Source organism: Alexandromys fortis, unplaced genomic scaffold (genome assembly GCF_014885135.2).
Source record: "Alexandromys fortis isolate MF-2015 unplaced genomic scaffold, M_Fortis_MF-2015_v1.1 scaffold_81, whole genome shotgun sequence".
NCBI classification, from domain to species: Eukaryota; Metazoa; Chordata; class Mammalia; order Rodentia; family Cricetidae; genus Alexandromys; species Alexandromys fortis.
In genome coordinates, this window is record NW_026067960.1 from 7,409,289 (window position 1) to 7,429,590 (window position 20,302).

At 49.6% G+C, this 20,302-nt stretch overlaps 1 protein-coding gene across 1 annotated transcript in view; it reads left to right on the top strand.

Annotated features, from left to right (window-relative positions):
* The window catches only part of Cdh4 (cadherin 4), a 447,119-nt gene that overhangs the window by 320,474 nt on the left and 106,343 nt on the right, over positions 1-20,302 (top strand). Inside the window, exon 3 of the mRNA XM_050153046.1 lies at positions 6,705-6,931. Coding sequence (XP_050009003.1) covers positions 6,705-6,931 — 227 coding nt within the window. The remainder of the gene's footprint in view (positions 1-6,704; positions 6,932-20,302) is intronic.

Genomic DNA, 20,302 nt, shown 5'->3' on the forward strand with positions numbered 1-20,302 from the left:
GTGTGAGATTACCGTGACACTGACCGGGTCCATCCCACACAAGTCCACAGCCGGTGTGCAGGGCTTCTCACGCCCCGAAAGCCCTGGCTTTTCTGGAAACTGGGTGTTGGTTGAGTGGGCAGAGGATGTCTGTCTTTGGTACATTTGACTTTGCAGAGTCGACACGTGTGTGGAATGGCAGGAGAAGGGGCCCCCTTCCTGCCCTGCCCAGCTGGTCTGTTACTCAAGTCTTCTACCGTGTTCACTGTGATTGACAGCACAGGTTGACACACTGGTATTTAGTTTGCTGTCTGGCGTGTGTCCACATAATACTGTTGCTCAGAATTCCCTGGGACTTCTCCATGTCCACTTGTCCATCCTCTCTCCTCGGCAGCCCTTACAAGCCTGATTTCCTGCCGTGCCACACAGTACCCTAAAAAGTTGGGCTTGCCTAGGGCACCACCTTCTCAGCCTCCACTAGTATCCTGCATCCAAACTCCATCCAATAGCCATAGTCAGAGCAAGAGAAGTTGGAGTTTGTGCATTCTTTCTTTCTCCCTGCTCTTTCTCAAACACCTAGCAAGGCAGCTGCTGCCAACCCTGAGCCCATCGGAAGCCTGGCCCTTTCTGAAAATGCTCCTTACTTGTGTCATCTCTCAGGACTCTGCTCATACCTGCCCCATTAGGGGGCCCGAGAGCCACACATCTCCTCCGCCCTCCAGAGCAGGTCTCCACAGAGCCTCAGTTGGTGGTTCTAGCCTCCCCAAGGGACGGTGAGTTTTCTGGGGAAGGGATTCTTTTATGCTCATCCTCATCCTGGGCTGGCGATGGGGCCTGTGCGAATGTTCAATAACATTCATTGTATAAGATTGGTACCCAGGTTACAGATCCAAGTACAGCCAGGATTTGAACTCCAAAGTCATCTTCCTACCTTGCCCTTACTGTGTGCCAAACGTATAGTCTAAAAATCTTCACCAACACCATTTTTAAGATAGGGAACCGAAGGTGGGGTGGGGGACAGATACAGAGAAGACATGAGGGAGGCAGGGCTGGAGAACTGGCTCAGCAGTAACCCAAGTTCAGTTCCCAGCATCCATGGGTAGACCACAACCTCTCATAACTCTAGTTCCATGGAGTCCACCCCACTCCCTCCCCAGCACAGTGCTGGCCTGGCTCAAGGCATCCCTTGGTGAGGTCAGCAGACCAAACTACACTTTCTAGAAACCACTTCCTGGTTTCCTCAGCATATGGCCACCTCAGGATCCTGCTGAACAAGATAAAACCAGAACGAATAAAGCTAGCCCCAGCCCTGTACTAAGCCTGCAAGCTGGGGTCCACTAGAGTCCAGGGACACCTGACTAGCATGTGCAGAGCCACAGCAGGCCGACTGCTCCCGAACTGGTGCACATGACCCCCTGCGGCAAAGAGCAAACAGCACCTCCAGACTCTACAGGCCATTTGGGGGAACCGAGAGAAGCGGGACCTTTGGCCCAGACATTACAATGGAGATGCCGCACACTGTCACGGGCAGGAGGGGACGGGTGGCTCCTAAGAGGCGTGTGGCATACCTATGTGTGGTTAAAGTGTACACAGAAAAAAACATCCGGGTGGACTTTGTAGAAAGTAATCCTTCATGCAAACTAGCTGCCAGTGTCAACGTATCTGCTATGCTCACTGCACTCCATCGTGAGAGGGATCTGTTGACTGTTGACGCTCCGACAGGAAAGGCAGGGCGGAGAGGTCGTGGGACCCCCCCCCCCCACCTGAGATTCTGGCAGATCCCTTCTGCCCTGCCCTTCCATCTGCATGTACTTTCTACCCTAGGTGCCCATGGCCTTGGGGTCTCAGGCACTGCTAAAATAATAGGCTGGGGAAGGTGAACAGGTGGGAGTGGGTTCTCCGTCTGAAATTAAAAGTTAAGTGAAATTTATGCCCTGGCGATGTTGAAGCCGGCATGGGCAGCTCGTATATGGTGGTGCTGTTGAACTTGTCCATATTGGGTTTCCTGCTCTAAGTTGATGAGGACGACTGACCAGGTCTCTTCCTCAAGAGGGCACCAGACCTCATTACAGAGAGTTGTGAGCCACCATGTGGTTGCTGGGAATTGAACTCGGGACCTTTGGAAGAACAACCAGTGCTCCTAACTGCTAAGCCATCTCTCCAGCCTGGGTTCTCTATCTATGCTGGGTAAAAGTTTTCCAGTGTGGCTCCTTTGAAGCCACCCACAGTCTACAGAAAAACCATCACCCATGTTCCATGAGCAAGCCCAACTCATTGGTTCCCAGTTTGGTGGAATGATACTGTGGTTTGTCACTGGGGCTTTGTAAGGAGTGGGTAGATCCTCCTGGGAAGGAATTCTCAAATCAGATCCATGCAGGGGCCCTAGAAGCCTACCTGCAGCTCCCGTGACACCCTATCCATTTCCAGGCTAGGTTGGTGGGAATCAGAGAAGCAACCTCTGCTCCAATAATAACCTTAGCTCTACTCCACCAGACCCCTTGTAACAAAACCCAACAGAATTCTGTCCCCAACGCCCCTGCTTCTCCAATCTGAGGAGGCTGTGTGCCTAGTGACTTGGCATTCCAGGGCATCCGTATGCCTCACTGCCCTCAGACATCTCAGCACAGAAGGAGGGAGTCCCATCTCTGCATGGACCTGCACCTGGGAGCCAGGGATGCAGGCTGGAGCAAGCTGCGGGCAGAGAGCCTGCTAATGGGTGCTGGGCTCTGACTTCACCGTTCCCCAGCTGCACACGGTTCATCACCTAATGATGGGTGTTCTGGCCACACATCCCAGCAGGTACAAGACAAAGATGCAGGTGGAAGAAAACCAAGCCGGGGTGGGGCCAGCAGTACGCGACCCATGCCAGGCTAACTGTTCAAGTCTCATTGAGAAAGAGCATTGATCGTTCCCAGTGGGTGACTTATTGCCAGTAGCAACAGTTCCCATAACCGCACATCCACAAGGTCACCCCCACTCATCACACTCAACAAAGCACCTTCCGTGATCCTCCCCATCTCAGAGCCTTTGCTCTGCTGTCCCTCCTCAGGACAGTTCCTCTAGACACTGAGGAGAGACAAACACTGCCTCTGTGCTGCCCACTCTGACCTCCTCGTTGTCCTGGCCACCGAGGTTTTGTTTACACTCTGGCTCGTCCGTATGTTCTCCTCGGCACACCAAGATCCACCTGGGCAACCTCGGAGTCTGCCTGTTCACACCTAGAACCCTGGCTGGATGGTAGGGAGACCCTGAGCCATCGTGGGAGGGCGGGCTGAAGGAGCGAGAATGGCTGGCTCTGCGAGCTGAACAGCAGGCGTGAAGCTGGTGTGTCCCTCGGCAAGGATCCAGCCACACTCTCCCCTCCATCTCGGTTGATCTTTCCCAGCTCACCTAACAAGGGAAATAATAGAACAAGGTGTTCGCAGACACAGCACAATTCTACAGCACTCTGTCTTGGGGAGATGCAGTCTGCTGCCCCCGTGAATGCCAGGCCACCTGCAAGCGTGTGCCACCCTAGCTCCACCCAAAGAGCCAGCAATTAAAAGTGATGAGGACGAAGGGTTAAAGACAGCCAGCCTCCTGATAAGAGCAGAGCTTCCTTCTGCTGCGCAAGGTGACTGGGATGCATGGTGCACTGGATGCATCTGCAGACGTGTCTGCAAGCATGGCTGCACCTGTGCTGCTGGGTCTGCGGGCACGGGAGAGGTGTAGGGTAGCATTTTAAACAAAGGGATCTGAACCGTCTGGAAGAGAAATGGTGCTCAGCTGTTGAGGACCCGTGATGAGGGCTGTGCGTTCGTGTTCAGGGAGCCCTAGACTGCCGGGTTTCGGAGCTGGTGACTATGGGAGCCACTTCTACACAACAGGGCTTTGAAAGGTGCTCTGACCGGTGAGGCTTGGCCCCTGGTGTAACTTAGGAGTTGCGCACGACGCCAGCAGCAGCCCAAGGACATCAGCTTGCTGCGCGCTTTACTGCTTGAGCCTTAGACAGACTATCAAAGTGTCCTGAAGTCAGGTGCAGCGCGCAGTAGTGCATACCGTAATGCCAACACTTGGGGGGCTGAAGCAAGTGCATCTCTGTGTGTTTGTCACCAGGTTGGGCTAAATCGTGAGACCTTATCTCAAAAGATAAAAAAAAATTAAAAAGTTCTAATATGGAAGAGAAGAAGGTATTTGTGATGGCTTGGCCCTGAAGCAGGCTGCAGGGATTCGGTGCAGCTTGGGCTCTACTGACCAGTGAGTCCTGTCCACAGGTCCTTTGCGTCAGTGAACTCTCTGCACTGCCTTCTAGCCCTGGCCACGCTGGCTGCAGCTGTTCCTTTAACTGTAACTGAACCCTGCAGTTTGTTCCTCACACACAGGGTCGCACAGAGCACACAGGATTTCAGTGCCTGCTGGAATCCGTGATCCGTGCCCTGCTGCAGCCCAAAGGGCTTTCTTCATCACCTCCCCGTGCTCCCCACCACTCCACAGAGTTCCCTGCCACCACCCATGGAGGGGTTAAGTCAGTCCCCTGTGTTGTCAAGTTTCATTGATTTTACTAGGAATTGGCTTTTGGAACACACAGGGGCTTATCTTGGTATTTTGTACTGATCATATCACAGCCCAGCCACCATCGTTTTTATCTCTGTTGGTAACAGTTGGGGGTCAGCAATGGGTCCACTCGATCTTTGCTGGTTTTAATTTGTGTGTGTCTGAGGCAGTTTGCTAATTTCTTTACATTTGAAAACAGAAAAGAAAAAAACAGTTTGTTCATCCATGGAAAAGTAAACAGTGCCAGGGAGCCACAATCCAACCCTTTGGTCCCCCAGAGAAATGGGGACCTGCAGTCCTTGTCATCTGGAGAGGAAGAAACAGGGACATGCAGTCCTTGTTGTCTGGAGAGAAAGAATTCAGTTAGGAGATGCAGATAGGCTAAACAGGGGTTCATTTGGTAAAGCCCTCCAGAGCAAGCTGCCCCCAGGTGGAGAGCAGTCCCCTGGGCTCTGCATTCTGATTTTACTACATTTGCTCATGAATTTGCTCGTTTGTCTATGGGAGGGGCAGCACAGGCTGCGGTGGCAGTCGGGAAAGTTTCCAGGAGTCGGTTCTGTCCTTCGGACCTATGGATGCCAGGGACCAAACTCAAGTCTTTGGGCTTCATGGCAGTGCCTTCATCCAGTGAGCAATCTCACCATCTACACTGGGCAGAGTCAAGCCCACAATACAATAAAGTTATAATGATATCGAGTTATTTGAGGACCCAGACCCTTTGACAGAGGAAAGTGTGGGAGAATGCCGTGTTGGCCTTAGTCTCTGATATAGTGCAATCGGCCGAATTCCAGCTTCAACGATGCTTAGTCACAGGGATACACCCTGATCCTCAGAAGACCCAGCCAGGTTCTCGACACTGACCACTCTGTCACCTGGCAGAGAAGAAATGCCTGGTCTTGTTATGTTTAAAAACGTTTTCTAGTCAGGCATAATGGCGCACATCTTTAATCCCACCCAGCTCTTGGAAGGCAGAGGCAGGCAGATCTCTGAATTCAAAGCCACAGGTGTACAAAGAGATTTCCAAGATAGCCAGGGCTACGTACGGAGAACCTGTCTCAAAAATAATAATAATTAATAATAATAATAAAAGCATATTCATATTAAGCCTGCAAGCAGGAGGAACCAGCAACTGGGGAGACGTCTCTAGTGAGTGATCTGAGACAAGGGAACCCACGTGTTATTTATAATTTCAAGGCAGGCAACAACAAAAGGTGAACATGCAGGAAAAACACTTTATCAAACGTAAGTGCAAGTCCCTTTTTTTAGTTTCTAGAATAAATAGTAATTAAATCATGTAAGCTGTGACAGTGAAATTGCTTATAAAACCAACCCTCCCACCATAATTGCTTAGATACCCACATTTTTATAAATACTGGGTAACTTTATCCATTGCTTTTATCAGCAGAATGTGACACCAGCTGTTGGTGCTTCATAATTTACCACGGAGTCGGGTGACAGTCACAAAAGCACGTATCTAAAAAATGCACTAACGTGGGCCAGACGAATATGCAGTCCTGGAGATGTTTCTCTCTGCAGTGGAGTTGGAAGTGGCTGCAGCTCTGGGGCATCGGGAGGGGCTGACAATTTGGTTGCCTAATTAATGTTTTGGAAGCAAAACGACGCGGTACCCAGCAGCGTCAACGGGTTTTGTTAACTGTGTGACTAACCAAGAAAGTCTGTGACTGAGCCAGGCCTGTCATCCTGCCTCTGCCCCCAGCAGGACACAGGTGCCTGACAAGTGTCAGATGTCACTAAGTCACGGAAGGGCCAGCCATGCAGATCCCATTTCCAGAATGTTCCTGTTGTGGGGGGGACAGCCCTGACACACCAGCTTTCTCCGGCTCCTTTATTACACTTAGCTTTCTCGGGCACAGGAACAGAGCCAAAGAACTGGGCATCTACACTGCACAGGCAGAGACTGGTGGGAGTCTTCCTGTGTGGGTGGAGACTCCTGCTCCCACTGAGCCACACAGGGCATGCAGAAACCGTGGCAGGAATGGACGGCGTCCACCTGGGTTTGAGGGTGGGATGCTCATCCATCCTTTTTCCTGCTCTCCAGCTACTTCTGGAGGACAAAGGAGAGCCTGCCTAGTGAAGTCTTTATGGTCTCAGGGCTACTTGGGCAGCACATGCTGTACCTGTTGTTGCAGCCTGCTTCCTGGCCTTCCTGACCATCTTCTCTCCTCTTACAGTCAAGTTCAGCAGCTGCTTGGGTACCAAAGGGACGCAGTATGAGACCAACAGCTTGGACTTCAAAGTCGGGGCAGATGGGACTGTCTTCGCCACCCGGGAGCTGAAGATCCCCTCAGAGCAGGTGGCCTTCACTGTGACAGCGCGGGAACGCCAGACTGCTGAGCAGTGGGACGCCATGGTGCGGCTGCTGGTAGCCCAGACTTCATCCCCACACTCTGGACACAAGGTAAGAGGAGGCAGCGCAAGCAGGAAAGCCTGGGTCCAGAGCCCAGCTGTCCCCTCCCCTGGGGTCCCAGGCAGAGCCTTTCCCTGACTCCTAGATCAGGAATGACACTGCTTTGTCTGTGCCCGTCAAAGGCGTGGCATCACCCCTGCCTCCACACTGTTCTCAAGTACTAGAGTCGCCCTCGTGGGTGGGGCATCTGAGAGGTACACGGGGCCCTGAGCTCAGTCTACTAAGCTGCCACCACCATGACCCTCTCCATTGCCTTTTGAATGAGTGGCTCACACTTCCCCCTGCCCTGTAAGCTACAAGTGCTGTCTGCAGCCAGGGCTCTCAGAGTGCTGTGCCTACTGGGAGTTTTCAAGGCTAGGGGAGTTGGCAAGCAAAGCAGATCAACCACGAGGCTGGGAAACCAGGGTAGGACTAATTCAGAGCTACGGAGAGAGAGATGGAGGGTGAGACCAAAAGGAGAGAGGACAACAGAGAGGAAGAAAGTGAGATGGGGGAGAAGGGGAGAAAGGCAAGGGGACAGCTGAGAGGGATGGGCAAATGAGGAGGGGAGGGGATGGGTAGATAAGGAGGGGGAGAGGAATGTATAAATGAGGAGGGGGAGAGAGAATGGGTGGATGAGGAGGGGAGGGGTAAGCGAGGAGGGTGGTATAAGATGGAGGGAAGAAGAGAGAGAGAAAAGAGGTGGAGGTGGGAAAGGATAGAGGGCTAGAGAGAGGGGAAAGGAAAAAGTGGAGGAGGGAACGGGTCAGCTGATGGAGGGCCAGGAAAGTAAAGAGATGGGGAGTTCTCCTGTGATGTCTGCAGTCTGTGCACCGTCTCCTTCCCCCAGCTGTATCCCCGGGAGATAAATGGGGCATGGGGCCGCAAGGGCACCTCCCCTGTCCTGGTCCTGAGATCACTCTTCTCGCGCACTCTCCAGCAGTCTGACAAGCAGTTCCCATGACGCCCCACATCCTCTCTGTTTCATTCTTGTTTGTGCTGGGAAGCCTAGATGGCTGCATCAGCCTCAAAGCAACCGATCTGGGACTGGCAGAGAACCTGCAGCCTGGGGTACCTGCAGTAGCGAGACACTGAGAAAACCCAAACAACTGGAGAGGAGAGCAGGACAGGTGGGTCCCTCAAACTGCGCGAGGTTCCCTAATCAGTGCAGTATAAGGCAGTCTCGGGCTGGGCCACTGCATGGGGGCACTCCCAGGAAATGCCTACAAGGCCTGAAGTTAGTTGAACAAAGATAACCACATTCTTTTATGTGGGTTTGCCCAGAGCCTTACATAACTGAATGTTCCTTTGAAGGCTCTCAGCGGGAAAAAATCTGCACATTTCCAAAACCCCACCTGACCAAGGAACCCTTTGTAGAACAGCCAGCAGGGCAGATGTGCCAAGGAACCCACTTTGGGTTTTGATCTTTCTTGTATCCAAGTGGGAGCAGAACCTTGAGAGGGTATTCTTTCCCCACCAGTGCGGGAAAGTAGGGTCACAAGCGTCCTCTGCGTGAGGGACCCAAGCATCTTAACACATTACTAGTACACACCACACACGTGTGCGCATGCACACACATGCACACACCCACACCACACACACAGACACACACACATACACACACGCATTTAAAATGTCTGAGAAGAAGACGAAACTATGGCTCACAGTTCAGGAGGAGGGGAAGCCGTGAGAGCAGGAAGGCAAGGCTGGTGGTCACATTTCATCCACACTCAGAAAGCAGAAAGAGGCGGATCGTGGTCCTTGGGCCCCCTTTCTCCTTTTTATTCAGCCCAGGACCCCAATCACAAGGTAGTGCTCCCCACCCGTGGGGCGGTGCTCCCCAGCCATGGGTGATGCTCCCCAGCCATGGGTGCTGCTCCCCAGCCGTGGGTGCTGCTCCCCAGCCATGGGGTGATGCTCCCCAGTCATGGAGGGGTACTTCCCAGCCATGGGTGTTGCTCCCCAGCCATGGGTGATGCTCCCCAGCCATGGGTGATGCTCCCCAGCCATGGGTGATGCTCCCCGGTCATGGGTGATGCTCCCCAGCGGTGGGTGTTGCTCCTCAGCCGTGGGGTGTTGCTCCTCAGTCGTGGAGTGGTACTTCCCAGCCATGGATGATGCTCCCCAGCCATGGATGATGCTCCCCAGCCATGGATGATGCTCCCCAGCCATGGGTGATGCTCCCCAGCCATGGGTGATGCTCCCCAGCCATGGGTGATGCTCCCCAGCCATGGGTGATGCTCCCCGGCCGTGGGGTGTTGCTCCTCAGTCGTGGAGTGGTACTCCCCAGCCATGGGTGGTATTGCCACAGTTGGGGTGGATCTTCCCATCTCAGCTAACACAATCTGGAAAGTTCCCTACAGACATGCGCAGACGCCATCTCAGGGATTCCAGATCGTGTCAAAGTGGCGATCAATATTAATCATCACAGCTGTGGCTTCCTGAGCCAAGCAGCTCCAGGCTCTGGATTGTGAAGCCGAAATTGTACCTGGTGAGCCCGTCGGAGGCTTGGGGTGAAATTGCTGACTGAGACTAGATCGACGCCTTTTGTTAAGGTCGTCAGTGAGGGGAGCTCTGATGCGTTGCTGCCCTTAGTGGCTTCGAGCACTCCCGCTAGCCTGGAGAGGGACCAACAAACACAGTGAGGGACACAAAACTCATGTCCCAGCTCAGAGGGCCTGTGAGCCCCCTCATCCCTGACCCATGACGTCTGACTGCAGGTGACAGCAGACTCTCTGGTCTTCCACTGAGTTTCACGTCTCTCTTGCTGCCAACGGCCCTGAGCTGACTCTAGAGTCCATTCAGACCCCGCTCTGATGGACCCAACTAGATCTCAGTTTATCATCCGAGGACAGGGGGCACAGATAGTCAAGATGAGCAGGGTTACCCAGCCTCTTCCACAGGAGAGAACTAGGCCTCCAGGAGGAAGTAAACTATGATTCTCTAGGTACAGCTGAGCCTGGCAGAAGGAAAGCTAGGATTCTCCCGTTGGTCCTGGGAATTTCAGGGTTGATTGTCCTGAAACGGAGCAGTGATGTCGTCGACATCCTGTCCTGGAGGTGAAAGTACGCCATCAGGTTCTGTGACCTAAGGAGGTCACACAGAATAGCCTTCGTTCCTGTCGGTGGTGCGTCCCAGCCCCAGTCCCAGCCCCAGCAGTCCTCATCCCAGGGAGAGCCAGGGGCCGGGGACTGGGACTGTGGAGTGCTGAGTCGAAACGCTGAGACACACGTCAGCACACTGTCAGTCTAGCAGTGAATCAGGGTGACCCCAGTTCTTGGTGCTCCTGTCTGCCCGCCAGAGCAAAAGCAGGGTTCCTCTAGGGACGATTTTGGTTCAAGCCTTAAATCAAGTCGCCTTTCACATACAGCGTCTAGCACTCACGTGAAAATAACCAGACACTTAAAATGGAAAAGACAAAATTAATGAGAATCCAGGAACGCAGAAAGTCGTAGACCAGAAAGCTGCAGAAATGGACCCATGCTGTGTTTGTTGTGTCCACAACATAGAGTAAAAACTTTGGAAAAGAGTGGGAAAATTTGGAACTGAAAAATACGATAAACAAGACCGAAACTTTTTAGGCTGGATATTGGTAATTAGACACCAATGAAGAGAGAATTCATAAAGCAGGTATTCGGACTGAAGCGTGATTGATGGTCTAGAAAGAGAAAGTCCTGGCAGGAGTGAGTTTGGACCATGGGAAGAGGAGGTTACACAGAGCAGCAGGAAGGTCTGCTCGGATGGCGGGGAAATGTCCCACCTGGACACAGATCTGCAGACACCACATGAGGAACGGTGTTAAAGGGCTGGAGCATTAGGAAGATTGAGAACCACTTTTCTGGAACATTCTGGGATCCAGTTTTAGTGAGGTTGATCATTCCTTACCCAGAATGCTTGGGGCCAGAGGGTTTCAGACTTCTTCAGAGTTTAGAATATTTGCTTAAGCCTACAGTGAGGCCTCTTTAGGACACAACCCAAGGCTAAATACAGAATTTATATGTTTCATTGACATTTTGTGCACTTAGCCTGGAGCTGTGTGTGTATGTGTGTGCATGTGCGTGCGTGTGTGTGCGTGCATGTGTGCATGAGTGTGTGTGTGCATGCATATGTGTCTGTTAACTGTGACATACCACATGAGATCAGGCGTGGAATTTTCCACTTTGCGTGTTATAATGATGCTCAAACCATCTCAGAGCTTGAATTTTTTGATAAGATGATCAACTTGCATTATATTTTTGATAAGATTACAAATAAACATTTGTTCTAGGGACTGGAGAGGTGGCTCCATGGTTAAAAGCACTTGATACTCTTGCAGAGGACCTAAGTTCAGTTCCCAGTACCCATATGGTCACTCTTGGCTCCCAGCAACTCTAGTTCCAGGAGATCCAACCCCCCTTCAGGCCTTCGCAGGCACTGCACACATGTAGTGCACGTATGTATTTGCAAGCAAAACACTTAAACACCCATAATATGAACAAATATTTTAAAAATTTAACAAATAAAACCTTACTTTAGAAATACTCTCCAATCTTTGAAAATGGCTGAGAGTCATAAGATTGTATATGCGTGTGTGTCTATGTGTTCGAAGATAATAAATTCAAGAAAGGAGAAAGAAAAACACGGAACAGATGGGCTAATATATTTCTCTTGGAGTAAGAAGCTATGCTTACAAATATATCGGTAATTATAAAAATGAAGACATGTTAACATACAAATAAAAGAAAACATGTTGACAGATTGAATAAGTAAAAACCCTGCTAGGTGCAGCTTGCTAAATACACATCTTGAAAGTGTAAGAATGGAGACAGGTTGAAAGTAAAATCCTAGAGGGGAAAACCTGTGTAAATAACAAGCAGAAGAAAGCTGGAGGCAGCTCTGTTGACGTTAGAGAAACAGACTCACATGAAGGGGGATATGTCCCAGCCACAAGCAGACACACAAGACCTGGAGTGGCGGTGCACGTGTGTGACTTCACCAGCTCAGAACAAAGTTGACAGAAGAAAAGGGAGGAATAACAAGAAAGGGTGCAATTCGTTGTAAACGTTAACAAGCATCCATCTGTGAGTAACAGACTCACAAGCTACCGCGAGGGAACAGAAGGGGAAGACACAATCAGGAAGCTCAGCCTTGTGCCAAGAAGTTTGTAACTCGGAGCCCACTGCTGCTAAGGGCCCCCGAATTACCAAAAGATTGGACTACAGACAGACCAGTTCCAACCTTTAACCCAAAAAGTCTCACCATAGTTGCAAGATTTAAAGTTCAAAGAGACGTGGTTGTAGGGTTTTTCGGTTTGTTTGTTTGTTAGTAATGCCAGAGCAATTAAGCTAAAAATCAACAGCAGAGAAGACAACTGGGAAATCCCCACAGCTTTGTAGTCAAGCAAAATCTCTGTTCTTTCCCCCAGGGAAGAACAGAACTGAAATGTGAGTCAGAGAGAAGGCTGACTGCATAGAAAAACTAGTCCAGCAAAACCAGGTGGAAACGCCTGGGCCTAATGGGCAGTGGAATAAAGAAAGGAAACTGCTTTCTAAGTACCCATCCCTAGAAATCACCAAAAGGGCAGAAAATGAAGCCCGGGTGAAAGGGATAAATAGCAAAGAGTGAGACAGAGAGACAACACAGGAAATCAGAAAGTCATGGAATCAATGACCAAACTTGGTCATAAATGATAAAGCTGATCACTCTGGGTAAGGAAAAGGACAGAAAGGCAAACAACCAAGTCTAGGATAAAAAGACGGTGCTAAGCGATCGCGTGGACGCCAGGAAATTGCGTGAGGGGAGTATTACAATGTTTGCCAAAAGCATTGAGAGCCAATAAACACAAAGTTTACCAAAACTAACGTGATCAAAATAAAACCTCTGATCTATGTTATTACACTTGATGTTAGCCAAAGGCGAAGAAACAACCAAATTTATTTATTGCTATAAACAAAATTAAAATCTATCTCAAGGAAACATTTCAACTCTGCTAGTAGGTTCTGCCTTAGCTAGGAGGAGATATTAAGATTAATTTCACATGAACTTATCCGAAAGTTAAATGAGGTTAGTCCTGTAAACCCTAACAGGGAGCATGTCTCAAACCAGCAAAATCATTGCCCAAGAGAACAGGACCCTGGAACTCAGCATGAGTTGTCCAGGCAGAACATTGTCTTTCCTGATAAAAAGCCTTTTCCAAAACCAGTAAAACCATGCCCCAAATCAAAATCCAAAGCTTTTGGAATGTATGATAGAAAAGATAATCATGGGTCAATGCTGTCCATAAATTTATATAAGCAAAACATTAACCTTTAATCTAGCTATGTTTACATAGATTGATAAATCATGCTTGAGTTGTACTTAATAAAATAAAAGATTAGCTTATTCCATGCAGTTCATAGAAAAATTAAAAGATTGCATAATCCTCTACATAGCAATTACTAAAAGTTAACTCCTCTTCCAGATATTAGGGATTTTTGGGTTATTAGGAAAGGAAGTGACCTTACAGAGGCTTACAAAAGGGATCTACCAACTCAACAGTAGCCATCCGATCAGCTGTTGAAACAGGGAAAGGGGGCTCTCACCTCATGCTCTGACGGTCCAAGCCAATGTGATAAGACAAGAAAAAGAAATCAAAATAAATAAGGCTGGCCCGGAAATGTAAAACCTAAAGGGGTGATAGGTAAGTTCCTGGGATGGGTGAGTGAGCCTAGCTGGGTGTGGAGAGATTGTCCCTGTGTGCCAACAATGGACTTGGGTGAGTCTGAACGCCACTCACAGTAGTGCACGTCACTCATTGAGACAAGCTTAGAGATCTTAAATTCCTGGAAGACTTCAGGTCATGAGGTTATTAATTCCACATTGTGCTTAACTGAATCCCTACCTCCACTCAGTAAATGACAGTTGTACCCCTACTGTCTCCAGTCACTGCCAAAGATTCCTTGGGGACAAAACTGACCTCATTCAAGAAGCCAAGGTTAAAGTGGCTTCAGGAGCAAAGACTCAGAGAGAAAAAAGGGCAGCCCAGAAGAAAATGTTTACATTATTTATTTATGGTGTATATGGGCCCACACATGCCACAACATACATGGTGAGGTCAGAGAGAGTTTGTGGAAGTCTGTTCTCTCCTTCTACCATGTAGAGTCTAGGGCTGTCAGGCCGGGCAGCACAGCAAGGAAGAGCCTTTTCCTGCTCAGTTCCCAGCCTGGAATATTGAGCGTCAGTAGACTCCAGCAACGGAATAAAGTCACTGGCTACAGAGGGACTGAGGAAGAGACAGCCACGGGCAAAGCACAGCCCATGAGTGCAAAAGTCCCAAGGCAGCGCTCACGGAAAGGGGCGCTGAAGTAGATTCCTCAAGGACTGTTGCCTAGGTGTGTGTGTGTGTGTGTGTGTGTGTTATACATATGATTCCAGGAATCAAAACGAGGGCCTTTTCCCACTGAGTCACACCTTAGGCCTATATTTCTAATGGATGTATTTTAAGTGGTTACACAAGTTCCTATACAATATATTCAAGTTCACCTCCTGACCTGCAATGTTTAAAAACTTTACTCTGTGACCTGGATGAAAAATTGTGTTGTCCCTACTTAATAAGCTGGAGAACAATCAAGGAAGGCACTGATGTTGACCTCTGGTCTGTACACACATACACAATACACAGATACACACATGCACACATGCACATGCACGACACATATGTATTACACACACTGCACACCTGCACACACCTACACTACACACATACAGATATACCCACTCACACTATATCCACATATACACACTGCACAGAAAAATACAGGCACAGACACTACACATATAAACTACACACACATACACTGCACAAGCATGCTACACACACATATTATACATACAACACTACACAAATGCACATCTAGGACATACACATCACACACATACACCACAAACATATACATTGCATGCATAAACACAGTACACCTAAACACATGCACATACAAACACATACATGTGCATGCACTAAACCAGACACAATGCACCACATACACATGATATATGCATATGTACATAAATATATATAGTACATGTGATACCAGAAAATAAAACATTACCCATATACATACATGAATACATATTTACCACACACATGCATACACAGTCACCAAACAACATACATATACACATATATAACACAGTACATGTGCACACATATATACTACATGTACTCTGTGCATTTGCACACATATATCACACGCATACTACATAGACATGCACTGAACACAAGTACACAATATATGTACACACTGCATGCATGTATACATATACGTTACACTTGCCCACAGGCATACATGCATATGCAACACACATGAACACTTAAAAATGCCCATGTCAAGCGCTTCCCAGCAGGGCTTGAAGAAGATGAATTTACATGGAGATGTCCCCTAAGCAAAAGTCCCCTTATAGAAGGTTCTAGAGAGGGAAATGGCTGCCTGTAAAGCCGAGTCCACAGAATGTTTATGTTCTGGGGATGCTCTCGCGGAAAGGGGTCTTTGAGCAAATCCCTCAAGGATTGCTGCCGAGGGACCCCCTAATTTCTCGGTTCTGTTCATTTCATTTCCCTTCTGCGCCCAGCTCCTCCCCGTTCATTATTTTAGGGACTCTCCGTGGCTCTGGGTAAAACCGACAGCTTTACAGTTAGATGAACCATAAAAATTTGGCAACTTCTCTCCTTCCCCCAACCCCCAGCTGCTATTACAGGCCGTCTTTCCGTGTGTGATGCGCGTGGTGCTCAAATCTGGAAGAACGTTCTTTTGTGCAGCCTTGCAGGAAAGCCGATAGCAATTCAATTAGAAAATGCAAATGAGGTCACATATTTCCCAGAGGAGCGATGAGGTGCCCCTGAGGAATCCGAGCGACGTGCGGCCTCGCGGTAAATACTCAAGATGAAGCTTACCTCGCTGTTGTCGTCTGCCCGGCTGCTACAGCGCTTGAATGTGGCAATGGGGCCTGTGGGTACAGTTTGCCAAAAAGACACTGTTGTTTATGAAACTAATATTGGGCCTTCTGGCCCATCAGCACTTTTGAAGAATCTGCTCGCAGGCAACTGGGAGCTACCCCGGGTTCCAGCTACAAGGGATCAGTCGTGTCCCAACCTAGTGCCGTAGAAGGTGATCCCATGTGTGGGTGGATTTTGCGGTGGGGTTGGATCCACAGTGATGGGTGACGCTGTTCAAAGGGGGAATTTCAGACACAGACACACAGGGAAAACTTGGTCAGCAGATGAGAACAAGGATAGAGTGTGTCCATACCCCTGGCGTTGCCAAAGACTATCAGCATGCCAGGAGCCAGATAGGCAAGGAGTCGATCCTTCAGCCTCGCCCCGCCTCCCACTGAAAGAGAATAAACCTCTGCTGGTTTTGGAATCCGTCCCTGAGCCCCTACTCCTTTTTGTTCTGCAGCCTATGATGTTACTGCAAGGGGCGTGGGGTCCATAACCTCTGCCCCAGGTCTATCACCCTGTCCCCTGGGTCCACCCCCTTATTCATCAGGCCTCTCTTTCTCTCTCTCTCTCTCTCTCTCACCTCTTCCTGGTCCATTACCCTCCCATTTGGGGCTCATTGCCACATCCACATGGTTCATCACCACTCTCTGTCCCCGCCCCCTCCCATGTCACAGTTGGTTACCCCATCCTGCAAGTTGGGAGTTTTGTTCTTGTTTATGCCACTGAGGCTCCCATGTTGCCTGTGAGAAAATGGAAAGGGGAGTTCTTGCTAGGAATTAGTTCCAACTGTTCCCAGAGTCCTTGTAGTCCTAAGAAGGAGCTGTGGCCCTTGTAGGCCCCGCCCTCAATCAGTTCTGGAAGCCTGGTGTTCTGAAACCTAATCTAGACACTTAGAAGTTCACAGACTCTTACTAAAAGAGTCCTTGGGATGTAGACAGGGATTGCATTTTTGTTCCCAGACGCCCAGACCCAAATAATCACACAGAAACTATATTAATTTCAACACTGTTTGGCCTATTAGATCAAACTTCTTATTAACTGAATCTTACATCTTTTTTATTAGTTTTTGTTAAGCTCTACATTTTTCTCTGCTCCCCTCCCTGCCTCTCCCCTCCCCCTTCATCCCTCCCCCAAGGTCCCCATGCTCCCAATTTACTCAGAAGATCTTGTCTTTTTCTACTTCCCATGTAGATTAGATCTATGTATGTCTCTCTTAGGGTCCTCATTGTTGCTAAGTTCTCTGGGATTGTGATTTGTGGGCTGGTTTTCTTTATGTTTAAAAACTACCTATGAGTGAGTACATGTGATAATTGTCTTTCTGTGTCTGGGTTACCTCACTCAAAATGATGTTTTCTAGCTCCATCCATTTGCCTGCAAAATTCAAGATGTTATTTTTTCTGCTGTGTAGTACTACTATTTTACCACAAGGCTCATGGTTTGATACCTCTTGCTTCTTGGACGGCTACATGGCATCTCTCCGACTCACAGCATACAGAAGGGAATCCCACATCATTGGTATCCTAGAACATTGAGGCTGCAGTGACCCAGGTCTTTGCATATGCGATGTGTGTGAAAGAGAGGCCTGGAGTCTGCCTTCAGAAGACACCAGAGGCATTAGGTGGTGTGTAGGTCATGAAGCTTGTGTCTCAGAAAACAGTGAGAGATGACCCTCAAGGAGACTGGAAAATACCAATTCCACTACTGCAGTAGTGTTGGAAAGCTGTGAGGACTGCCACTATCCTTGGTCTCTTCCCCAAGAGAGGGCTTGTGAACTCAGACCACTCAACTACTCCACAGATCTGGGCTCCATGCCTGAGAACTGAGAGAGGCTTGTGGTCGCTGACCCATAGGTCTCTCGTGACTGCCAGCCGGTGTTGTTGAAAAAAAAAAGCCAACTTATAGGAAATGGATATGGATGAATATGGGTAAAACCACAGCCCAGTAAGATCCACCCGTGTCATAGCCCCATGTGACCCATGATATTGGGTCACTATGCTATGAGGGACACAGGAGATGGATTGCATGTGTGTCCTCAGCTCCTCCCAGCCACTGCACTGTGACAGCCATTCAGCCCAGCACTGACCACGGCACTGTCTCCAAGTCAGTGCAAGCCATGAACTTCTGAGATTCAAACTTAGGTGACATTTGCAGAATTGAACAGTTTATAATCCTTTGGTTTGTGGGACGTGGCATGGGGGACAGGAGGTCTGAGGCCTTGCCTCCGCACCAGGCTCAGTCATAGGTGCGGTTCATCCTTCAGCCACCTGCCAGTCACCCACGGTCATCAGGTCAGCTCCTGTAATTGCCATAGGCCCGGGGACAAGGTAACTGTGTCAAGAGTCTGCCAAGATGCTGCCATCCTGTTCCTTACCTGGCCCACGACAGTGTAGGCCGGTTTACAAAGTGAGGATGATGGCGTTCACCCAGTCACCCTGAAGACACAGGGACACACAGTGATGGCCCCGGAGTCTGGACTGTGGTCCCCGCTGGGCAGAGTGACCTGAGCATCCTACCCAGTGATGGGCAGTAAAGGCCTAGGGGACGCCCACGGAGAAGAAGCAGGCCCACACCACTGTCTCTCACAGTGTCCCAGTGTTGTTCATCTGTGGCTTCTCATTCGAGGGGTCTGTGCGTGTGTGTGCGTGTGTGTGTGTGTGTGTGTGTGTGTGTGTGCTCATGGACGTGACCTCAGAGAGCCTGGAAGAGCCTCCAAGGGAGAGAGGTGACCATCCTGCCTCAGCCTCCAGAGAAGCAAGGATTACAGGCCTCTACCTCAAGTCTCTTGATGGCTCTCTTCTCTTCCTCTGTCTTGTGTCTTCTGATTTTTGTGGCTTCCCCAGAACTCTAGATTCGACCAGTTTCAATAAGGAAAGTGATGTGGGTTTCCCACCACTGCTGAGCCTGGCGTTGCTTTTAACTGAGAGAGTTTAGATAATTAGGTTTCTCCCGCCCCTTTTTTCCCCCTCCTCTGCCCTTTTCCCCCCTTCCCTCCTCCCCCTCCTAGCGGAGCATTGAGCTCTGTACATTTCTTTGCCTCTTCCTTTTCAGTGTAGCTCTGGAAAGGTTCCATTTTGCTTGTCTGCAAGCACACACATTTAAAATATTTAACTAGGCTTCTGTCCGCAGCCTGCTAGCTGGTTTCCATAGTAGCCAAGGAGCAGCTAAGGCAGAAGAAAATGGCATTTAACAAACACAAAATAAAACAACAGAAAGATAGCCTCACTCACAGACAGAGCAAGCAGCTATTACACACACACACATGCACACACGCGCACACACGCACACACCTTTGCACAGATTCCCTCTGAAAAGGGCCCTGGTGGGCGATCAATGCCGTCCTTGCCTCGGAAGTCCGACGTAACTTAGAACCAGGAGATGTTAAAATTCCACTGGGATGTGCACAGAAGGTTTCCTGGGCAAGGCAGGGGGATATTTTGCCATCACATCTATCTGGAAGGACAGTTTGGGCTCAGAGCTTCAGGGTAAGCTACCTACTGTCCACAGGATATTGACTGGGGCAGCTTTTAATTCACATTAATGACCATAATGTAGAATGGTGGAATCAGAACTGGAGGCCTAGGGTTGAAGTTCAGATTGTGTCCCTAAGTTGCCACTCTCAGTCCCACCACCCTGGGCACTGCAGACAGTGTGAGCTGTGAGTCCCACCACCCTGGGCACTGCAGACAGTGTGAGCTGTGAGTCCCACCACCCTGGGCACTGCAGACGCCACCCATTCTGCTTCTTCCCTCTGTGGCTCCTGCAGGTCTTGAGTGGAGTTCAGAGAGGGAGCCCATGGGCAGCCTTTCCTCAGCGACACCACGCAGAGCCCAGCTGTTGTGTCCACTACCTGGTGCTGCGTGTCCTGCCTGACACGTGGCTCTGCACTCACCTGTGGGTGTTAGGTCACAGGTAGCCTTGCTGGGAGTCCTTGTTGGCACTCTTTCTTGCCGTGACCACTGCCTCATCACTTCCAGGGAACCTCCCAGGGACAGATGGCACTTTTCTTTGGAATCGACTCCCAGATGGACACCTTGGAGAGCAATGCGCATGTATGGTCTGGGATAGATTGGCATCGTTTTCACTTTCCACACCAGAAGGGGAGCAATTATTGATTTATTTGGGGACCATATTGTCTCATCTTCCCCTATTTCGATGTGAGTGGAGTTCATACATAATGCAGAAGTGGTGCTTCCTTTCAACTATTGATCCATATCCGGTTAGCAAAGACACAAATTATTCGTGTGATCCGGCATGGGGTGTGGTTCCATATTTACCTGTGTTTTGGAGGGAGCCGGGCTATTGAATTATGATCCCAGTGACACTGTGGGTGCCCAGCTGCATGTAGAGCTGCAGGCGTTGGGAGCTGAAACTGTGTGACAGCAAAGGCTGTTGGGTAAGAGGACAGAGAAGCTAGCTGAGCAACAGAT